The 20,976-nt window shown below is 56.5% G+C and overlaps 1 protein-coding gene across 3 annotated transcripts in view; it reads right to left on the bottom strand.

Annotated features, from left to right (window-relative positions):
• PRDM16 (PR/SET domain 16) overlaps positions 1 to 20,976 on the bottom strand; it is a gene marked incomplete at both ends in the record, with an annotated part of 321,800 nt that overhangs the window by 30,198 nt on the left and 270,626 nt on the right. For all 3 annotated transcript variants that reach the window (XM_079696337.1, XM_079696339.1, XM_079696338.1), the window contains 2 exons: positions 4,714 to 4,816; positions 15,799 to 15,933. In XM_079696337.1, the coding sequence (XP_079552463.1) occupies positions 4,714 to 4,816; positions 15,799 to 15,933 (238 nt within the window). The remainder of the gene's footprint in view (positions 1 to 4,713; positions 4,817 to 15,798; positions 15,934 to 20,976) is intronic.

The following is a 20,976-nucleotide window of genomic DNA, read 5'->3' as shown; positions in this document are numbered from 1 at the left end:
CTGAGCCTAAGGGGTGCAGAAGCCAGGGCGGTGGGGGAGATGGGGGCAGGCAGAAGGGGTAGTGGCCCCTCCTCGTGGCCAAAGGGCCACCATCAACGTCTCAAGACAGGGGGCAGCTCTGCAACCTGGGCCTGTGGGCTGGGCGGGGAGCACTGGGGGGAGGACGGGGGGATGGGAGGACTCCTCAAGACTGGAAGCTTCCCTGAGCCTGAGGGCGAAGGTACTGCTCCCAGCGTCTGGCCACACCCGGTGCCCCCACTGGTGGGTACCCGTAGCCCCCCCACGCCCAAGGGGGACACTCCTGTGGGACCCGTCCCTGAGATGCCCCCGGGCCTTGGATGACGGCCTTGGACACACACAGAGGCAGCTGTCACCTTCCCTGGGTGACAGGGGAGAGCTGCGGGGGGGGAGAGGAGCCCGGGGGACGCGCGTGTGGGGGGCAGGCCAGGAGGGCCCAGTGCTGGTCAGACACAGCCGAGCCCCAGTGTCCTGGCCTGCTCGCCGGCAGGAGGCTGCTGTCAAGAAAGTGCGTGAGCAAGAAGGGGAAAAACCAGCTCGTGCTCAGAGTCTGGGGAATCCAGTTACAGCCCCAAGCCCTGCTCTGGGTGCGGGGACCTGAGCTTAACTCGGGGCTTAGAAGGCCCTGCCCCCACCCAGTATCCCAGAAAGGCCATCCCTGGACCTGCCCCGGACACGTGCTGAGCCACAGAACAGACTGGAAGGAGGCAAGAGGGCCAGCCGGCCCTCAGCAACCACAGAAGCCCAGGATGGAGGGCGGCCGCGCCAGTGATGCTTGAGCCAGCGTTTGCGAACACAAGGCCAGCAGGACCCCGGCGTCCCCACCAGCGGGCAGCCCCACTGGGCAGAAGGAATAGGAGGCGGGGGGCTAAGTCAGAGAAGATTCTAAAACGAGGCCCACTGAGGCCCTGGGCCGGTCCTCGGGTGCTGGGGTGGAGCCCCAAACACAATCCCGGGAGGGGGCCGGTGGACAAGGAGGATGCACATCACAAACTAGTCACCTGGCACGTCTGCAAGACGCTGCCTCTAAAACAGGAGGGAGCCGGAACGCTGCTTTCAGGGAAATGGCCGCTGTGACGTGGAGGCGGGGACCCTCCACGTGGCAGGCTCCGTCCCGGGAACTTTATACGGTGTCCCCTCCTCCGAGCCCCGCATCAGTCCGCATGCTTTGTCACTGGTAAATGGAGGAGGCCGGGGGAGGCTGCCTGGGGAGGCTGCCTGGCTCCCCCCGGGGCACCCAGAGGGGAGGTGGCAGAGCTGTGTACGTGGAGCCGTCGCTCTGCTGGGTGCCCGGGGCAGGCGGTGGAGTCCCACCTTCCCGCTGAGGGTATAAGCAAGGCACCCCATGTGGCGTGCGTGTGGGCACGCACTGTCATCCACCCGCCCCCGCAGGCCTTCCCTGTCCTTAGAAACATGGATTCCTTTCCACTGGGTCTGAGTACCAAGAGCAGCATTTTAGAACAGAACCGCATGCTTAGACCCCGCAAAACTGCTCTCGTGGGCTTGTTCGGACTTCCTGGGCTGGAATGAGGCTGAGGGGGGCCCCTCCCACCAGCATCAAGATGAAGTTCGAAATGCCAGTTTGTATCTTACTCTTTCTGGACCCACCTAAGAACAGTCACCAAAGTTGAAATTTGCAAACAAAGACAAGAAGAAGAGCCAGCCCCACCCATCCATAGCACCGACCAACTTATTTTTCCAGTTTGGATCTGGAAGTTGGATTTCAGTGAAAATTCAGCCTGTTTCTCCCTCTGAAGGCATTTGAGGGCGTCCTGGAGGCAGTGGAAGCAGCCGTGGAGGGCACCCTCTCCTCCACGCCCTCATCCCATCACCAGCGCAAGCTCGCTCCTGTCGAGGGACAAAGCCAAGGACAGGACACGTCCAAGTCTCGCTCACCTGTGCCACAGTGTGGACAGGTGTCCCAACGACTTCCACGCAGGTACAGTTGGCATTGAATACACACCCAGGGCAAGCTGGACGGGGCAAGAAGGATGTGCCCAGCCCACGTGGTTTTCACTTTCCCAGCACAAGCAACTCCATTTTAAAGAAATACTAGAGTATGTTACACTCTGGTTACATTATGTTTATTGTGTTGTATTGCTATATTATATGATATTATATTATGCCTGTCTCATGCTTTATACACAATACAATGCATCCTCTTGATCTTTTCTGGAGTGGGGGAAAAGTTAATAAATTTGAGCCTTTCTCAAAAGAAAGGCATATTTGAAAGGAAATGATTTTCTTTATTTTCTCCCAAGAGCAAGGAGTTCTCCTGAAAGAGACATCTTTCCCCTCTCCCTTGAAAGAGTAAAAACAAAATAAGACGTCCCTGGGACTAATGAATCTGAAAGTGGCTTCCCTCTGCTCTGAATCACTTGTAGGTAAATGGGAACTGAATTTCTTTACAAAGCTGCAGCTTCGAAAGAGCACTGCCAGTCCCAGGTCTGCAGGACCGGTGCTGTGTCCCCCAGCGAACTGGCAAAGCAGCCCCCACCCCCATTTCTTCCATGATACCTGGACGTTGTCCTGGCAGAGCCCCGGCCCCCAACAAGAGCACGCAGAATTGTGATTCAGAACTGAAGTCTCTTCATCTAAACCTGGGGAGGCCGCGGACCGGGGCTGAGGCTCTGTCTTCTACCCGAACCAAAGTAAACCAAGGCCATGGCGGCCTGATGTTTTGTCAAGTCTCAGCCCCACGTCTCTCTGAACTTCTATCGGCAACTTTTCAAGGCAAAGCAGGAATGTAACAGAAAAATACATCAGTGCCTAATGGCTTCAGGGAACCCAGGGGGACACAATTATGTGGCATCTACATGCTAATCTACCAGACTGGAGGCTCAAAAGCCCTCAAGAGCACACTCCAAATTCCTGCCGTGATAAGGGGCCCACTGCATTTAGCTGGGGCTGGGATAAAAGATTTTTTATGATAATTATCTTAGGAACATTTTTACATTCTCTTTTTGTGTGATTCAGAGTTAACTGGGCGCGGGGGGGTGGGGCGCGGGGGGATACTGTTGAGAGGTGAAGGAGTGATCTTGACAGCAAAGGGTGTGGAAAGTCAAATATTTGATGTTGGACTATTATGTGTGGAAAGCAATTAGCCCACAAACGTCTGATAAATTATTAGGAAAATGTAGACCCAGGTTATTTAAGATCGGGCGTTGGAAGGGGGACAGGAATCAAGGTTTTTAAAACCTTTTGGAAGAAAGACATGTCATCGTACAAACGAAACCCCATCACCGAGCGCACTCCTTGGGTTAGGCGGATTTATCTCTCTGCGTTCTTGTGCATTATCTAAGATTCACAGGTCTTTTCAACAATTATTTTCAGTAAAATAAGACCACCCCTGTGCTACCCAGAGCTCAGCCATTCTTTTCTCGATGGCCTAATTAAAAACAAAGTCTAGAGGAGAGCATGCGTAGGGCCGTCTTGCAGCATTGTCCTTCTGTGGAGATATAGCCTTTGGAACACCTCATGGGCGCAAAGTGCTGCCCCACAAAGGTGGGCCACGCTCGGGACCAAAAAGGTTGTCTGCTTGCTGCTAATTCCAACGCCCAGCTCCCTGGCCTAGCCAACCGCACCCCCGGGCCGTGACATTGGAGCAGTTCCTTAGAGAAACCTGCAGTAAGTGGCATTAATCATTAACCCCTGGAGTGTTTGGAGAGGAGGGGAAGAAAGACAGGAAGGGAAAGACCAACCTCCCCCCTTTCTCGAGCAGGAATGGAATCATGAGCTCCGGAGATGGCCAGAAGGAGAGGCTGCCTTTCTGCTCATTGTGGGGTCTCATTCAAAGAAGAGACACGGTCTACCCAGCAGCTGCACTTAGGGAGTTAACGGACCAGCTGGTACTCCATTGCCAGTGCAGCTTCCTCCAACTGGACTTTTCCTCAGCGGCTTAAAAACTCTTCCAGAATCCCAAGGCTTAACAACGTGGATGAAGGAAAAGAAATCTGGATTTCAGAAATCCGAGCTTATACGAGACTGTGATTTTCTCAAGCATCCTCTGAGATGTGCCTGAGCACGGATGAACAAGGAAGGGAAGTATGTCTACTGGACAAATGCCAAGTGACCCACCGAGAGGGAAGGACATTTGGGACGCTTCCCGCAGTCCTGCTGAAAGAGCTCAGCGGCCGCCGTACCACCGCGGAGCCCACCGAAGCCCTAAAGTTTCCCTCTCACCAAATACATTTTCCCTTAACCTGTCTCCGGGACTTTTTGCTTTCAACTGCAGATGGGCGTTACTTTCAAAGACACTTATGGCATCAGTGCCCTCTCCTAAATGAGACCGAAACTTTCCCCTGGCACAGACGCTGGAGGCAAAGGTTTCCAAGCTGCAAAATGGTTTTGTTTGTTCTTAAGTCATGTAGAGAACAGGCAATGCTGCTGCTGCTAATACTAATGATACAGTTTTTAAAAATCCCCTAGGACTCTACCACTACAAAGCTGTAAGGCGGCGCGACACCCATTCACACGTGCTGTCTGAAGTCCTCTCGAATTCAGGGTGTGGCCCATGCAACTCAAGGAAGGAGAAAGCAAAGCGCTTAGGCTGAGAAGTTGTTAGGAAGAGGCTGGTTCTCTCATTTGGGGTCCGGGTGGTGGGCCTTGGGCAGCAGCCGGGGGACCCCCGGCCCCTGTCACGTGGCCCAGAGTGCTGGGAGCTCCAGGCCTGTGCTCCTGTAGGTGGGGGCTTACCATCCAGGCTGGGGGGCACCGTCCCCAGGGAGTACGAGCCTTCTTTCACGTGGACCAGCAGCTCTTCTCCTGGCTCAATGTCTTTAATGACTTTATAATAAATCTATGATGGAGAAACCAGGGAGAAAGGGTCAGCATTGTCGGCCTTGCTGCTTTAAAAGCCACATCGCGCACACCCAGCCCGCATGCCATTGACACTGCTCATTGGGGAGGCTGGCCCGCTGGGCACTTGAGCTGCCTTCTAATTGCTGCTAAGAGGTTCCCCTTTGGAACTTGACAGAATACACTCAGAAGGACTAGAGTCTATTTTTAACTTGTTTGATCCAGATTTTGGATATTGATAAAAGGGGTGCAAAAGGAAATAGGTGAGGATGAGCCCCAAAGTTCCCAAGCAGGGCGGGTCCTAGAGGGAAATATTAGGAAAAGTGGATCTTTTCATCAGGAGTGGAGCCTGGGTTGATTCCCAGGTTCCTTTTGTCAGTATGTATGTAAGACACCCTTTGCCGTCTGGGGCCGGGGTGGGGTCTTCAGGGGGCTTGAGAGTGAATTTGGATGTTTACGAAAGTGACTATGAACGCAGACGTGGCCCGATCAGCAGGTGTGAGTCTCAGGTGAGTGTGGACGCCACCTGTGCCTGCCGCAAGCTCGGTGCCAGCAGCTGTTGGCGGTCTGAGATGGGGGACACCTCTGAGAACAGAGATGGGTCGGGTGGGGCCCAGGGTAGAGCCTGCAGCCTGGAGCAAGCTCTGAGGGTCGTCCAGCCTCAGTACTCCGAGCAGCCCCGTACCTTGCCAAGGGGTCCCCTGAAAAAACACCGTCTGCATGGGAGGTGGCAGCCACGATCTGGAGAACCCCAGCCACTCAGAAGGGCAGCATGACAGGGGCCGTCGGGGGTGGAGCCCAGGGACCAGGCTCCAACAGCCTGGGGGGCTTTGGGAGAGGATGGGGCCTTCCTTGCCTTTGCCAGACCCTACCTGGGAGCCCCTTCCCTCCCTGGAGACCAGGGACACAGCTCCTCTGGGTGGGGGCACCCACTCCTCACGTGAGCAGGGCTGACACCAGGAACCCTGCATCTTAAATGTCAGGCAGCAGGGTGCATTTCTCTCAGGCCAGTCCACTGCTAGCATGCTGGCACGTGGTGTTTGGGTCTTTCTTCAGATAACAGTAACCAAGGAGCTTCCAGGAGCCCGAAAGCTCGGCCACAGGACTGGCTGGGGGGCCAGAGAAGGACCCGAGACGAAGTCCCTCTGCCCTGGGAGACCTGGGGGCTGAGGCTTCTCCAGGCCATTTCCATCCGAGGTCCTCCCGCACCACCCTCCCCATGGAGGACCTGGCGGTTAGGTGTCAGGCCAGGCTTCCCAGAAGCAGCTGGCCTGGTTGTGGCCCCAGGGACTGAGCTGGGCACCGCACCGGCCTGCCGGTCTCCCTCCCCCCGCCCCCGGGTCCCGCCCTGGGGAAACATCTGGAAGGCTGCGCTTCCTCATCTCTGGTGGGGCCCCTTTCCCCCGTCTCCCCAGGCCCAGTCCAGCTTGGACGCCCTCACAAACTGCCAGTCTCGACTAATGGCAGAATGACACCAATGTGGTCTCAAAGGGACAGCAGAGCCGCACTGCGTCCCCAAACGCCCAGCCGAACGCTTGGACTGCGGAACTGCACCCAGTAGAAGAATATGCACATGCGCAGATGGCTTATCAATGTGCAGAGTTCCTTTCCCTGTACTCGTTAGTAATTTCATTGGGCAACTATTCCCTGGCACATCGCTAAAATAATGATGAGATTTTGAAAATGGAGACTAGAAACTGTACCATATTACCTTCTGTAATTAAATCAATTGTTATTAAGCTCCCAGTTTTGTATTACTTTAACTAAAAATTACACAGTGGCTGAATCATTGTTTTAAAAAATCAGACTCGAGTCACTGTATTTTAAAATCGGACCCAGAGTGAACCCCGCGCTTCAACAAAGCTCGGAGGAGCCCCTGAGCCATCCCGGGGAGGTGAGTCAGGGCTTATTAGTACGCAGGAACGATCGCACTTTCATGCCGGCGGCGGTGAGCGAGCGCATCCAGCAAGTGCAGGCTTAATGCGCCCGCGGGCCGCTGAGCTCCTGCGCGCAGGCTGGGGCGGGCCCGGCAGCGCGGCGTCTTCTCGAGGGTCCCCGTTAGAGGGCAATGTGGACCCGCCCGCAGCATCTTTCCCGGCCGCGCCCCCCGCCAACCCCCGCCAGCCCGCGAGGGCCAGGGACGCGCGAGACCAGCGGCGCTCTCAGACCCGGTCCCGGCTCTGCGGCGGCCGCATCCTCCCGCGGCCGGGATGCTGGGCTCGTGCTCCAGCCAGGCTGCCGGGGCTGGCGCGGACCGCCTCCCTCCTCCGCCTCCCCCTCCAACCCCCTCTGTGGGCCACCCAGCCTTCCAGGACCCCCACCCCACCTCTCCGAGGGCCCTCGGACCTCCAGCACCCCGCCCACCCCTCACTGGGAGGCTGCCCGGGTCCCCTCCCCCACACCCCTCCCAGCTCCGAGGGCTGCACGACCTCCTGCCCCCCTCCTCCCACGCCCCACCCCGCTCCGACCCCCTCGGAGGCCGCCTGGCCTCGGGGGGAACCGACCCTTCCCGGTCGCCGCCGGAGGGTCTAGCGCGCTGGCCGTGGGATGCAGTTTTGTGCGCAGCGGGCACCCCCTCCCCGGCCTGGGACCCTCGGGGCAGCCGCCCGGGCGCCTAGCAGGGGCCGCCTCGACTTTGAGCCGCAGTCGGAATTAATCGCTCTTAGTGCTGATCGCAAGGCCTGGGGCGGGGCTGGGGGCGGTGGGCGTCCCCGACCTGCCTCCACCTTGAGCACGGGGCGCGGCGGCGAACCGGAGACCACTCGAACTTTCCCAAGCTCAGCCCGTCCGCCTTTGCCAAGGGCGCCGGGGTGCGCGGGCCGCCCTGGTCCACACAAAGGCCGCCCGCGCTTTTACGACCTGTTCCCAGTGGCACCAAGGTCTTATCAGCCAGACGCGCAGAGAAAGACCGGGTTCCTGGTCTGCGGGGTCGGGTGACTTCCCGGGACAAAGGCCGGGCTTAGGTGGGACTGAGGCCTGGGCGGTCTCCTGGCTTACAGGGCACGATTACAAATTGCACATTTACTGTACCGGCGGCCCCTTCCGTTCGAGGCCCGTAATAAATTATTATTGCAGCCCCTTAAACATTCCTAAAGTCGGTTTATAACCTGCCTTTCATTGTGTGCCCCTCCGTGGGTCATATTCAGACCCCAGGGCCAAGTGGGCATCACGGACGGGCTGAGTCCTAAGGCTCTGCATAAGAGTGAAGACAGAAGCCTGTTCCCCAGGGAAGAAGGAGCCCTGGCCTCGGATGCCCTTTCGTTCCCAGGCTCAGCGCAGACCTGCCTTTGTCGGCATCTGAGTACCCAGGCCTGTCTCTAAACAGCAGCATCCCTGCCACTGTTTAAACTCGCCTCAGTCCTTGGACTGTGTGGCAAGGCAGAGCTGGAATTTTCTCTCTGGTTTCAGGATCTGAGGGCGGGGGCCGGCGGTGGGGGGGAACCCACAGCAACAGCTGAGTTTACTAGCGCCAATAAATGTCTGCTCTAAACGGCTTTAAAAAATAACAATGCCAAACAGACCTGATCCCAAGTTAAGTCCTTGTTCAGCATTTCAGTTCTCTTTGGAGCAGCGAGACCTGATTGAACACGGGCGGGCGACACCAGCAAGGGGGCCTCGGGATTCTAACTGTATTTATCCTGACCCGGCCTAGTTTCTTCCCCTTTTACAACCTCGAGACACAAAGGGACGGCTTCTGGTAGGTGAACGGAGCTGGGAAAAATAAGTGGCCACGTTCTCAACAAAAGACGGAGAAACTGCCTGAGGAAAGTTGGGTTTCTTACGGGCCACATTCAGCGAGACCCAGCCTTTTGAGAAAATGAACATCGTTTTCTTCTCCCCCAGCAACATTCTTTAAGACAAAGAAATATTTCAAATTGATGATGGCTGACACTTTGGGATATTTTCTCCTTAGAGTTCCTTAAGTTTGTTTCTGTTTTTAATACCAAGTCAGTTTCACAAGGATAGATACTATTTTCAAACATGAAGACTTACGTTCCACAATTTTTATTCCTCCTTACTCTTAGAATTTTAAAATTTGAAGAGGTGAAAAACTCCATCCAACCTACACTGGGTAGAAATGACTAGACTGCAGACTTCCAGCCTGAAGGTTGAATTCAGGCCAAAGCCGTGCTCTCCCCTCCCTGGAGCAAACGGTTTTCTTAAAAAACATGAAAGTGATAAGTGAACTGGGCCATGTTTCCCCTCCACCCCCCACCCCCACCCCACCAACCAGTTTGAGAACATTTAAAGGCGTATTTGAGTAAAATAGGTAAAATCTCTTTCACAGTGCTTATCTTAAAAAAAAAAATTTAAACCTCTCTCCATCCTGGATTTCAGAATTCACTTGTGCTTGCATTTGTGAAGGCTTTCGGTGTGGTGCACAAGGGGCTTTTCACGAAAGAGAAGCACACAGCGAGGGGAATTTGCATTGCTCTAAGATCTTGATGAAAAGCAAATTCGCCCAGTGGCCAGTCTGCCTTGGGAGAGAGGAGGCTGGCCTGAGGGTTATCCCTGGGCATTTTTGGTCTCTCAGCATCCCCAAAGTGGTGAGGTGGGTCCTAGCGCTGCCTCATTGCTTCAAGACCTTTGGAAGTGTCACCATGTTTCTTCACTACTTGCTGTCCCCAAACGTGGACCATCTCTCTCTGGGAAAGTTGTGGACACCGGAGTCCTGAGGCTGGTGGAGGGGTTGAGCATTTGGAGTTTAAAAAACAGCCCAGGTGATGCTCCAGGATGAAGCAGGGAAGCAAGCGTTTGGAGCTGCCGAGGGTCTGGGCGGGTCTTTATTTCCCTTTGCCTCCACTGTGGCAACCTTTCCCTGACTATTTCAGAGCCGGGTAGGAGCAAGGGGACGGCCAGCCACTCTGGGTTCCTTCGGCACTACCCGCAGGCTCCAGGGACAAGCAGACAATTCTTTCCTGAGGCCGAGAGAGGGGAGAAAGCTTGTCGTCTGTGGGATTTGCCCCTTTCCTGTCTTCCCAAGTGTGGCTGAAGCAGTTTGTGCCTAAATCTTTACTGTTTGCTGTTATATATTCTGTCACCTTCCCAGCAGGTCAACATTAAAAAAACATCTCTCTCTATATCTCTTCTTAGTTGTACAGTTTGTACCTGGATGTTACAATTATATTTGTTATCTATGAATTATTATATTTATATATATAATATAAAAATATATAGTATACAGTTTGTACCTAGATTTTGTTTTAATGTATATATATATATATATATTGGTCACGGTTAAATTGTCTTCATCATTCTTAAGTGCCTTCTTCTAATAAAGTATCCCACTTAATTAAGAAGACAAAAATATAAATTCTGGTAAATGATGATAGCCAGTCTCGTGAATTGATACCTTGCTCTTTGCCCCAAAGGGGGTCAGTTTGCTCCAAAGAGTAAAATGTAACAGCTTTCTGACTCAAAACAAATTTGCTATATTTTTTAAGTCTTTTGTAAATTGGTTAAGGAGGGCTAAAATGAATTCCCCATCCTTCTCATTTTCAAACGGAAAATTGTATCTAAGTGTTTGGAAGCTGCCATTTAAACCGGCCCATCCATTTACGATTTTTAATTTAAAAAAAACTGTGGAGGGCGTGATGGGCTGTCCGGCGACAGGGCAGAGCAGGGCGGTGGACGTTGCCTGCCTGTCGTTTAAAATCCCAGCCCTGGCAGATCGCTCGCCCTGACATGGGGGTAGGCGGTGGGGGAGGGGAGGTGGTCCACACCAGAGCAGAGGAAATGAAAGCAAAAGAAAATGCCTTGAGCTTTGGCCCGGGAACACCAGGTTCTCATTAGAAACAAGTGTTGGCTCTCAAAGACAGGGTGCTGCGTGGTTATCCGATGGCTCATCTGCTAATGAAATTCCTTTGTTTAACACACTCTGCGAAGGAGATTAGCCTTTGTCTGCTTCCACTTTGGGGAGACTCGGCCCCTCTGCTCAGGCTGAGCCCCTCACTTGCCCTCGGAAGGTGCTGGCAGTGGTGGGTTTTCCTCATGCCCGGCCAGCTCCGGCAGTGGGGGTGCAGCGCGGGCCTCGCAGCCCCTCTGAGGTGTGCTGGGGGCTCCGACCCCCAAGTCGCGCTCCCCAGCATGTGTGTGTGTGACTCCAGCGTCATGTGGTACCATCTTCAGCCCCACCGGCCACCTGACCCCCGGCCACCGCCATCCTTGCCCTGCTGAAGCAACATGGGAACAGGAGAGGGAGCTGGGCCGCACACTGGCCTCTTCCTGCCTTTGCTTCCTCGGGTTGGCACTTTATTTCCAAGCTCCTGTTTTCTTTCTTACCATTAAAACAAATCCAAGAACAGACCCTGTCTGTGTCTTCTGAAACATCTGAAACCAACTTGTTTGCTCATAATGGTGGGAGAAAGAACCACCAGGGGTGATCTGAGGGTCTCGCGTTTTCCAAAAAGAAAAGTGGGAGTTGGAGGATGCTGGGGCAACGGTCGAGCCTCCAGGGTGAACCAAGGCTCCCATGGGCTCCTTGCCTTCTCTTCCTGCTAAGCTGGGAAAGTAAATCAAAGCACCTCAGGCTCTACAGCTATGGTCTGACGACCCCCCAAAAATCCCAGAGGATGACATGTTCCGCCACAGCTGTCTGCTGTGGATGTTTTGTTCCTAGCACCTGGGCCGCCCTAAAGCTTGTGTGGCCTCAGGACCTCCTGTGGGTTCTATGCAGTAGCAAACCACAAGTCACCTTTAGGTGATGCGCTGGGTGCAGGGGGACATTCACAGCCCCCCTGGCCTTTGCTGCCTGGGGCTCACCCCTCCAGAGCTGCACAGAGGAGGGCTGAGGCTGGTGCTGAACCTGGCGCCCAAGAAGCAGGAGTGACGGGCCGGTCACCTCCCCCCGAGGCCTGCTGGGGCAGGGACTGCTCAGAGCCACAGGGCTCCAAGAGGGGCACAGATGAGGACCTGGGGGAGGGGCCCTGAGCACGGCCCTGCAGTCCCACGGCTGGGTGGGGGGCACGTGGTCAGTGGCCTGAGTGTCTCCGGGGAGAACAAGGCCTGACTGGATGGAAGGAGGCCGTCTTGGGGGGCTGCACTGCCCAGTGCCTGGGCTCCCCGAGCGCCCACGATGCAGCTGGAGGGCCGCCAGCCGCTCAGAACCTCACGGGGCATGGGGGGTACGTCTGTCCCCACGGCCCGTCTGGCCACCGGCAAAGGCCGTGCTGGGCTGAGGGGTATGAGACCCCCTGACCTCAGCTCGCTGCCCCACGTGGGTCTCTCCGGAGGACTCGGGACCATCCAGGAGGCCTGTCCAGAGCTGCCTCAAATCCTCTGGCCGCTGTGGCTTCTGGAACGTTCTCTTTAAGACACCCTCTCCTGCCTGGTCTCCTTTGGACATTGGGGCTCAGGTCACGGTTACGAACTTCAAGTTAGTGCTCTTCTGACGGAAGTCACTTCTCTACAGAATGCCATCTGGAAACACACTGTTTCCAGAAGCCGTTTTTATGGATCTGAGATCTTCAGCCCGGTTCCCTCTCTGTGTCTGTGCTGTGTTGGGAGGAGGTGGTGTGTGTGTGTGTGTGTCTGTGTGTGTGTGTGTGTGTGTGTGTGTGTGTGTGTGTGTGGTGGGGAGCAGAGAGAGAGAAAGGGAAATTGTTCCCTTAAGTGTGTTTGTGTGTTTGTATGAGTGTGTGTCGTCGGCAAGGGGGGAGGGGGAGTTCCCTAAGTGCCAGGAAATCCGGGTGGAAACTCTTGGGATTATGGAAATCCGAGAAACCCCATTAATATCGTGTAATGTTTCCTTCTCAAAGAGAGGCCTGTCTTCAAAAATCTTTGTTTTATTATTAATATTTCAGGGACGTTTTTATTCCAGCTCTACACAGGGTCAAGCCGGCCGCTTTGCAGCAAGCTGAGGTGCCAACGGTCAGGACTGGGGGACGGAAGGAAAGACTTTCTGCTGGGCTGCGTGGCCATCCGAGAGAGAGCACATCAGCTTCTGCGAGACTGTCTACAAAATAGTTCGAAATCTAGCACACCCCTTTCGAAAACGTATTTCTAAAATTCACTTCATTCAAACCAACAAATACTGAGAATCTATGTGTATTTCAGAGCAGTTTTCCTATTATTATTAGAGCTTAAAATTGTGTTATTTCTCAAAGGAAAATAAATCCCACCAATTGCCCATCTTCCTTTGAGATCTGGGATGGGGCTGCCCCCTCACACCTCTTGGCTCCTGCTTTCCTGGGGGTTTGGAGGCCACTGCCACGCCGTTAAGTTTGGAGATGGGGACATTGGCGGGAATCTCGGTTGCCCGGTGCCAGCAGGAATCACCCACCATGGTCCCAGGAGGCAGGGCAGAGGGTCCTCTCTCCCTTGGAGGATGCAGGGTTTGAAAGGCCCTGTGTGGAGAAATTTGACTGCTTCCGGCCATTTCATTTTTTTTTTAATAATTTTTTTATAGATTTATTTATTTTTGGCTGCGTCGGGTCTTCGTTGCTGTGCGCGGGCTTTCTCTAGTTACAGTGAATGGGGGCTACTCTTCATTGCGGTGTCTTCTCTTGTTGTGGAGCATGGGCTGTAGGCGCGCGGGCTTCAGTAGTTGTGGCACGTGGGCTCAGTAGTTGTGGCTCGCAGGCTCTAGAGTGCGGGCTCAGTAGTTGTGGCACATGGGCTTAGTTGCTCCACGGCATGTGGGATCTTCCCGGACCAGCGCTCGAACCCGTGTCCCCTGCATTAGCAGGCAGATTTTTAACCACTGTGCCATCAGGGAAGTCCCCAGGCCATTTCATTGTTGCTTTTGCTTAAATAGGCACCGAAGTCCTCTCCAAGCCTGTGAACTAAGACGGGGATAATAAATCCCCCATTTTTAGGCTGTTAGAAACATCCAGCAGGCAAGGATGAAATTCTGATGTTACATTGGGTTTAAGTATTTGAGCCAGGTATGGTTCCGAATGTAGGATGGAGCTTGGTAAGCACTGGAGGATAAAAGTGGGGTTAAATGAAAGGGAACCCATGAGTTTAGGGTATTCCTATCCACTGGTCCTAAAGAAAGAAAGAGTTTGCTGCAAAGTAGTTAATTCCATTTGGACCCTGCGTGGAGCTGAAATAAAAGCTAACCTGAAATATAAATAATAAAACAAAGATGTCGGAAGACAGGCTTCTCTTTGAGAAGATGCTATGCCTGCATTTTCTGCATTTTCAAAAGCTTGCCACATAAAGGCACCTACCAAACATTTCTTTTTTAAATAAAAAATCTGGATCCTTCATTATTTTATGCTGCATCTCACAAAAGTGCAGTCCTGGCCCCAGCCTCCTGGTATTTTTTTCACTGCCCCTCGTTTCCCAGACACACGACCAAGGACACACGTTCTTTGCAAAGACAGACAACGGAAGGACCATCTTCCCATGTGCCTGAACCCCAATTCTCCTTCACTCACATTTCACGTTCGTCTGGAAGGGGGAAGTGTCTTTTCTTTTTAATTTTTATGATTATTCTTTTCCTTTATTTCCTCAATATATTTTGCAATTAAAAAAACCCCTTTTTTTCAAAATATTGGGTTCTCAGTGGAAGCTGTAGTCCTCTCAGTAGCAGAGGTGGATTTGAGCATCATCAGATCGTGTCCAGTGGAGGGAGGGCTGCTCGGTCCAGGCTGAGCCCCACGGCCGGGGACGGGGCTGAGCAGATGAGGGCGAGGTGCTTGGCAGCTCACGCGGGTCCCGGGGCCTCCTGGGTGTGTGCTGTCTGCATTTCTTTATGCAAAACTGTCTCTCTGGGCTTCCTTGGTGGCGCAGTGGTTGAGAGTCCGCCTGCCGATGCAGGGAACACGGGTTCGTGCCCCGGTCCGGGAAGATCCCACATGCCGCAGAGCAGCTGGGCCCGTGAGCCATGGCCACTGAGCCTGCACGTCCGGAGCCTGTGCTCCGCAACGGGAGAGGCCACAACAGTGAGAGGCCCGCGTACCAGAAAAAAAAAAAGTCTCTCTAAAGGCAAGAGCCTCAAACGGCTTTTAGAGGTTTGCACTGGCAACTCGAAGCTGCACCCGCTGTTGTGTGGTCTCCACAAACTTTTTTAAAGCAATGGAATCCTTTTTGCAAATGAAATCTCATGAGTAACCCCAAGACAGAAGTGAAAGCAGACTCCTCTGATGGAAGCGGCTGGGCCCCCAGGCACCTCGAGGAAGCTGTGCCCTGGGGACCCAGTGAAAGCGTGGCCTGAGGGGCCTGGCTCTGAGCAGAGTCTCTGGGGGCCACTTGCAAAGTTGTAATTAAAGACATTAAAGGACTAAGGCTCCTTTGTGGTGGAAACTCCGAGTGGCATCTTCTGTCCTGATTGGTTCCTGATACTGGATGCCTGCAGCCCTGGGCTGGCACGGACATGGAGCAGTGAGAAGGGTCCAGCGTGCCGAGGGGAGTCTTCGGCCTCTTGGGGGCTGGCAGCAGAAGCCAAAGCATCCCTTGGCCCTGGTGGGGCCTGGGCTGAAGTCAGGACCACGCAGCTCAGGAAAAATATCAGTTGGCTCCCAGCAGGGCCAGGATTTTGTGCCAAAACAGGGCTAGTCACCTCCGCAGGCTGGCTGGGCTGCCACAGCTATTCTTGGGGGCTCTGGGCAGCTGGGGCCTCACCTCAGCCTTCCAGACAGCCAGTGCGGACCCTTCCGGGCAGCTTGGATAAACAGCCATTTAGACACGATTCTCAAGGAGAGGGGTCCGGTTCTCCACTTCTCTCACGGGGGCGGTGTTTGTCGGAATGCGGACCCTGAAGTTTCAGACCCTGCCCGCTCCCGGCCATGTTTCTTCCCATAAGCCATCATCTTTTGGCTCTCAAGCCCCGTCAGCCCCGGAGCAAAGGCTCTGATGGAGCATTCGGGGGTGTTGCTGAGTTTCCGGAAACTCAGCACTGGCCAAGTGTCAGATAGCCCCCTGCTGCAGGACGGGCTTGGTAGAGATGTGGCTAACCCTCCACCTTGGCAGCTCCACTCCCATCCATCCTGGCGCCAGGGCCCCAAGGACAAGGCTTTGTGCGAGCCCCGGACCTACCTGCTCGTTGATCTGACACATGGTGAGGTTCTGGTCGTCACAGGAGCATGCCACGCGGATGTACTTGAGCCAGCTGCCGGCCCCGGCCTGAGTAGCGTCCATGCAGAACTTCCCACTGCCCAGGTCTTCGGAGATCTGCCCGGCAAGAAAGAAAACCAAGAAAGGTCAGAGGCATCCTGTACGCTAGAGCTGACACACTCTACGTTTGCCCAGCAAGAGAGTCTGCTGTTTGGGTGCAGAGTAGGAAGGCAGGCCGGCCTCTGGACATCAGCCGACCCTCCGGGCATCAGCCAGGCCCTCAGCCCACCAAGCCCACCGATGCCCAGGAGTCTCCGGGAGGGAGCCCGACGCACAGGTAGGAGGACGGCCCTGTCTATTCTCACCGAGCAGATCGCTGCCCTGGCACAGCCATAAAAGTGCCACCGGCGTTGTGAAAACTCCCCAGCAAGCGGCCCCACATGTGAGAACGCAGAGGCCGCTGTGTCCGAGGGCAGAGCCCTCTGCTGGGAGCACTGGGTTGGGCTGGGGGTGAGCGGTCTCGAAGGTGAAGTTGTGGTCGGGCTGTGGCTGCGTGCGAATCTTGACGCGTGTGCGCCTGTGCGTGCACGTGTGCCAGCGTGCACGCTCACAGCAGCGTGCACGCTCACAGCAGCGTGCACGTCGCCCTGCGAGAAGGAAAATCATTTGGTTTTCCTAAAAGTGGAAGTTTCCATCTGACGCTGGGTGTTTGCAGACGCCCAGCCGGCAGAGGCCCCACGGGCCTGACTGGCATCAGGTACTTTGCTGCTGCTCTTGTGTCCTGAATGCCCTCTGACAGGCAGAGGCCGGGAGCTTCTCCGGCGTGCACACCTCTGAGCAGGTCGTTTCCCAGAATACCGACCTGATGACTGCTGTCCCTGCTGAGAGGGGGATGCCCCAAAGCTGCCGGGCGCCGAGGTGGACGCTGCAGGCAGAGTCCCTCCCACCTGCTCTGATCAGTGCCTGCTCAGGGGCCCGAATCCAGAGATGTGGAGGCCAGTGGCATCATGGGCCAGCTTCCTGGGCAGCTGAGCTGGGAGGCTGGGAGGGAAGGAGGGAGGGGCTGAGGCCACCACCACATTGAGGGCTGGAAGTAGGTGTCCAGGTGGTCGGGAGTGTCCAGGTGGGCAGGGGTATCTAGGTGGGTAGGGGTGATGGGAACAGGGTGTCAGAAGGACTCAGTGAAGTCAGGGCAGGGGGTAGTGACATGTCAGCACAAACAGAGGAGACCGACCCCAGGTGCACGGCCCCTGTTCCCCTGGGGGGGTCTCCCCCGGGCCACCTGATGAACAGGTAAGGACCCAAGAAGGGAGGGAGGCTGCCCCTGAGGCCTGGAGAAGCCCACTTCTGGCCAGAGAACCAGGATGCTTTGTAAACAGTTCAGGTGCCTCCCAAACGCCCATGGACACTTTCTAAATGGCCCAGGGTCCCGCCCGGCCTCTGAGTCAGTGAGGCTTCGGGAAGCGGCCGCCTTGCTGTGGGAGGGCCTAGAACCCACCTCTAGCTCTCCTGTGCCTCCAGACCCCACGGGCCCCCGGAGCCCACGGCAGCCCCATACTGTCATGATGAGTCTCTGAGCGGCCGCTGAGCTGACCTGGAAGGGGCTGTGAGCGCAGAGGCCTCTGTTCTGACGATTCTCCATTTTGGGGACTTCAACCAAATGGCCCTAATTCTGAAAGAGCACCTGGGCCAGTGTGGCCACAGGGAGGCTGCCCGGCCCAGCCTCCGGTCCTTGGCTGCCAGGGGTGAAGGGACATGGCCGCTCTGGGCCCCATCGGGACGCCACTGTGGGCTTGTGGGGGGCAGGCCACACGGGAGAGGTCCCTCTCCTGACGCTAACGCCTCTCACGGGCCCTTTCTCTTACCTCCGACCCCCAGTGCAGGAAACCCGCAAGAAAGACCCACCAAGCAAAGCTGTGGGTCGTGGCACCGTCGCTCGGTGAGGCACCCGGCCGCCTGGCTCCATCACAGGGAGGAAGAGGGGCTGGCTGGCCAAGACCCAGGCCCCCACCCCAACCCATCCCTGTGCCTCCCACCCAGCATGTTCACAGGTGGGTGTAGGCGGGCGGCTGGCAGTCTCTGTCTCTTGGCCTGTGTCTCTCGGTCTCCTCCTCCCACCCATGGTCCAGTCTGGACTAGCAGAAACGGTCAGTGATGCTGTGAGCTGTCACGACCAGCGCAGGGGGGCCCCCACGTCTCCCGTCCCCCCAGAGAGCGTGCTTGACCCTGCGGTTCTCAAAGGACGTGTGGGGTTGGCCAGAAAAGCGCGGGAGGCCGGATGCCGGCATGGCCCGTTGCCTCTCAGTTCCGGTAGATTCTACGACACTGCAGGGCGGCTGGAAGACCCCCGGCTCATCCCCCAGCCCCACACCCGAGCCCTGCCTGACCTAGGAGCAAACCTGCACTTCTGCCGGCACAGCTGTGGGCACACACGCAGACCCACCATGGCAGCACTGCCTCGTGGAGAGTAACTTGTGCGTGGCCGGGCCCCCCCTCCTGAGTGTCCCCTCTCGGCCCTCTGGGAACAGGCCTCTCTCTCCTCCACGTGACGGCCCTGCAGGTATTTGGACACGGCCCTCGTTCAGCAAACAGCTCCAGGCCTCTCAAGTGCGTCTGAACGTGGACACAGCCGGTGGCTAACCTGCACGGACACTGCTCTGGGGCCTCCGGCCTGTGTCCGTCCTTCTTGGGGTGCAGGGCCCAGAGTTCAGAGGCAAAAAATCCTCCAGGGCCCCCCTGCCCAGCTCCAGGGGATGTCTTCCCTCTCTGGTGAGCTGCCCCTCCCGGGAAACATCCCTCTTCCTCACCCCGGGGGACCTGGTCCCCCAGCCCCGACCATCTGGACCACTGCGGGGGGGCAGTTACTTCCTGAAGGTCCCTAAAGGTCTGGGGGCCCCTTCTCCCTCGTGGGCACCCTGGCTGGCTTTCTGGGGTGACAGAGGAGGCCTTGGTTAATGCCTTCCACCCAAAGAGACTAAAACTCTCCCTCTGAGAGGTAGCAGGGAACGGCTGACCTTTCCTCCAGGGGAGGCACAAGAAGCCCTGGTCTTGGGGCCCTGAACCAGCGATGCGGGGCCAGGTTGGGCAGTGGGCCTCACCCCGATGCCAGGACCACGTCTCTCTCCCGTCTTTGTGTAGAGAGTCCAGCCCTGTGGGGCACACTTGGGCATACCTGGATGATGGAGCCGGGGCAGAGGGCAGGGGGCAGGGGGCGCAGGCAGGAGCCTGGCCTGGAAGCTGCTGCTTTTCTGCTTCAGATCAGAGAAACACTCCCAGGAGTGGGCCTGGGCCTCGGGCCAGGTGGACAGGGTGCCGTAGGCTTGGCCTCTTGTTTGGGGCTTGCCGTTTCTGATTACAGAAGGGGAGAAATGGGAGCAACGTCTGTCTCTCTCTGGCCTCCTTCCCTTCTGTCTCTGGCCTTCTCTCCAGGGTCTCCGCCGTGGCCAAGCTGGGGCCTCTGGGGCGCTCACACCATGAGCCGTGTGGGCTCAGGTCTCTCTTGGTACCAGCACTGCCCCTCCTTCTTCACTGCGGACCTCCCAGGCAGGGGCTGTTATTGTGCATTTTCAGGACACGAGACGTAGGCTCCAGGAGCAGGGCTGGGCCCAGCCCAGGGCCCCCACATGCTGTCTGAGCCGGATCGAGGACCAGAGGGAGGGTCTCCGTCCCAGGTCCAGGACCCACAGGACTCGGCACGCCCTGGGATCCAGAAAGCAGGCCCGGGCCGTCACAGGTCCCCCCTCCCGCCTCTCATGGAATGAGACTTTCCAGGGCCCATAAGGACAGGTCATGTCACTCTCTGCCCAGCTCAGCAGGGCCTGAGGCCTGGTTTGGTCTGTGCTCAGAGCCGCGCCCCAGGAGGCCAATACAGGTAGAAGTGGACGGAGCAGGAACGGGTGACTGCAGAGCCCCCGCCCCAGGCTGCGAGCTCGGTTCCGCTTCTGCACAAGGCATGAACCAGGGAGGGTGTGACGGAAGGAAGGAGGTGGCCCAGTTGCCCCCTAACCAACCTCCTAGGGCAACGTTAGCAGGCAGTGGCCTGGAGGCTGCCATGGCCTTGGGGCTGGGTCTCTCTGCATATCTGAGGTCCGGCCCCTCTGCCTGATCGCATCCAAAGCCTGGCTCTGGGCAGCTTGAGGCTGAGCCTGGGGGGTCCCGGAGTCTCCAAAGGAAGCTGCCCTCCTGCCTGCTCTCCCCGACTTGGCCTTCCAGGCCTCTCCACCCCTCGTCCCCCCACCAGCTTCCCCAGCTCATAAATCACCCCCACCAGAAGGGCCGAGTTATGAAGCAAAGGCATGGAAAAACTCTCTTCACCTTGACAATTTTTTTTGCACATCATTTGAGGTTTCCTGCACCTTGAATTTCTGGGCTCACTGCTGGGCTGCCCTCTCACGTTTAATGGGCATGGCCAGCCTCTGGCCATCTGGGGTGTGCGTGCTGGCGGGAATGCCAATGCATCTGTCGTCAGCTGCCTGATGGGTTCTGGGCAGGCGGGAAGGAACGGGCCTGGGAGTCGGTCCCTCGGCCGCACGTCCTGCCTCTGCAGCTCGGCTCCATGGAGGGCTGGGCCTAGTGTCCGCTTCCAGCTCGGGGAGGACCCAGGGGGCAGGTCTCATCCTTCTCACCCTGACCCCTTCTTTAAGCTGATCCAGAGCCACGAGCTCAGCCACCAAGCTGTGTGGGGCTGTCCTACCCACATGAACCTGCACGTGAGTAACACACACACACACACACACACACACACACACACGCACGCACATACACGCCAAGATTTATGGCATCCACGAGTAGCTGAAACAGAAAGTCCATTCTTGTGATGGAAGGAGGTGGGGGAGAGGCTTTCTGGAAACACCTCTGCTGGGTGCAGATGCGGAGCCTGGATGAGCTCGTAAATCCTCTGTCCTGACTCTCATTATGGGGCTCTGTGGTGACATGAACAAGCACCAAGGAGAAATGGGGCCAGTGGGAAGGGGTCGCACGGCTGCCCAGCAGACAGGAGTCCTGGCAGGAGGGTCACGGGGCCCCACCTGCTCAGGCTTAGAGGAAGGTCGGGGGTGGGGGAGGAAGGGGGGGGAGGGAGGGAGGGAGGGAGGGAGGGAGGGGGCTGCTTCGAGGAGGAACTCATGGACGCTGTTCCTCCAAGACGGAGGCCAGTCTGTC

The sequence above is a fragment of the Hyperoodon ampullatus genome (genome assembly GCF_949752795.1).
Source record: "Hyperoodon ampullatus genome assembly, chromosome: 2".
NCBI classification, from domain to species: Eukaryota; Metazoa; Chordata; class Mammalia; order Artiodactyla; family Ziphiidae; genus Hyperoodon; species Hyperoodon ampullatus.
The sequence above is the reverse complement of the archived record's forward strand: the minus strand, read 5'-3'. Positions and strand labels throughout refer to the sequence as shown.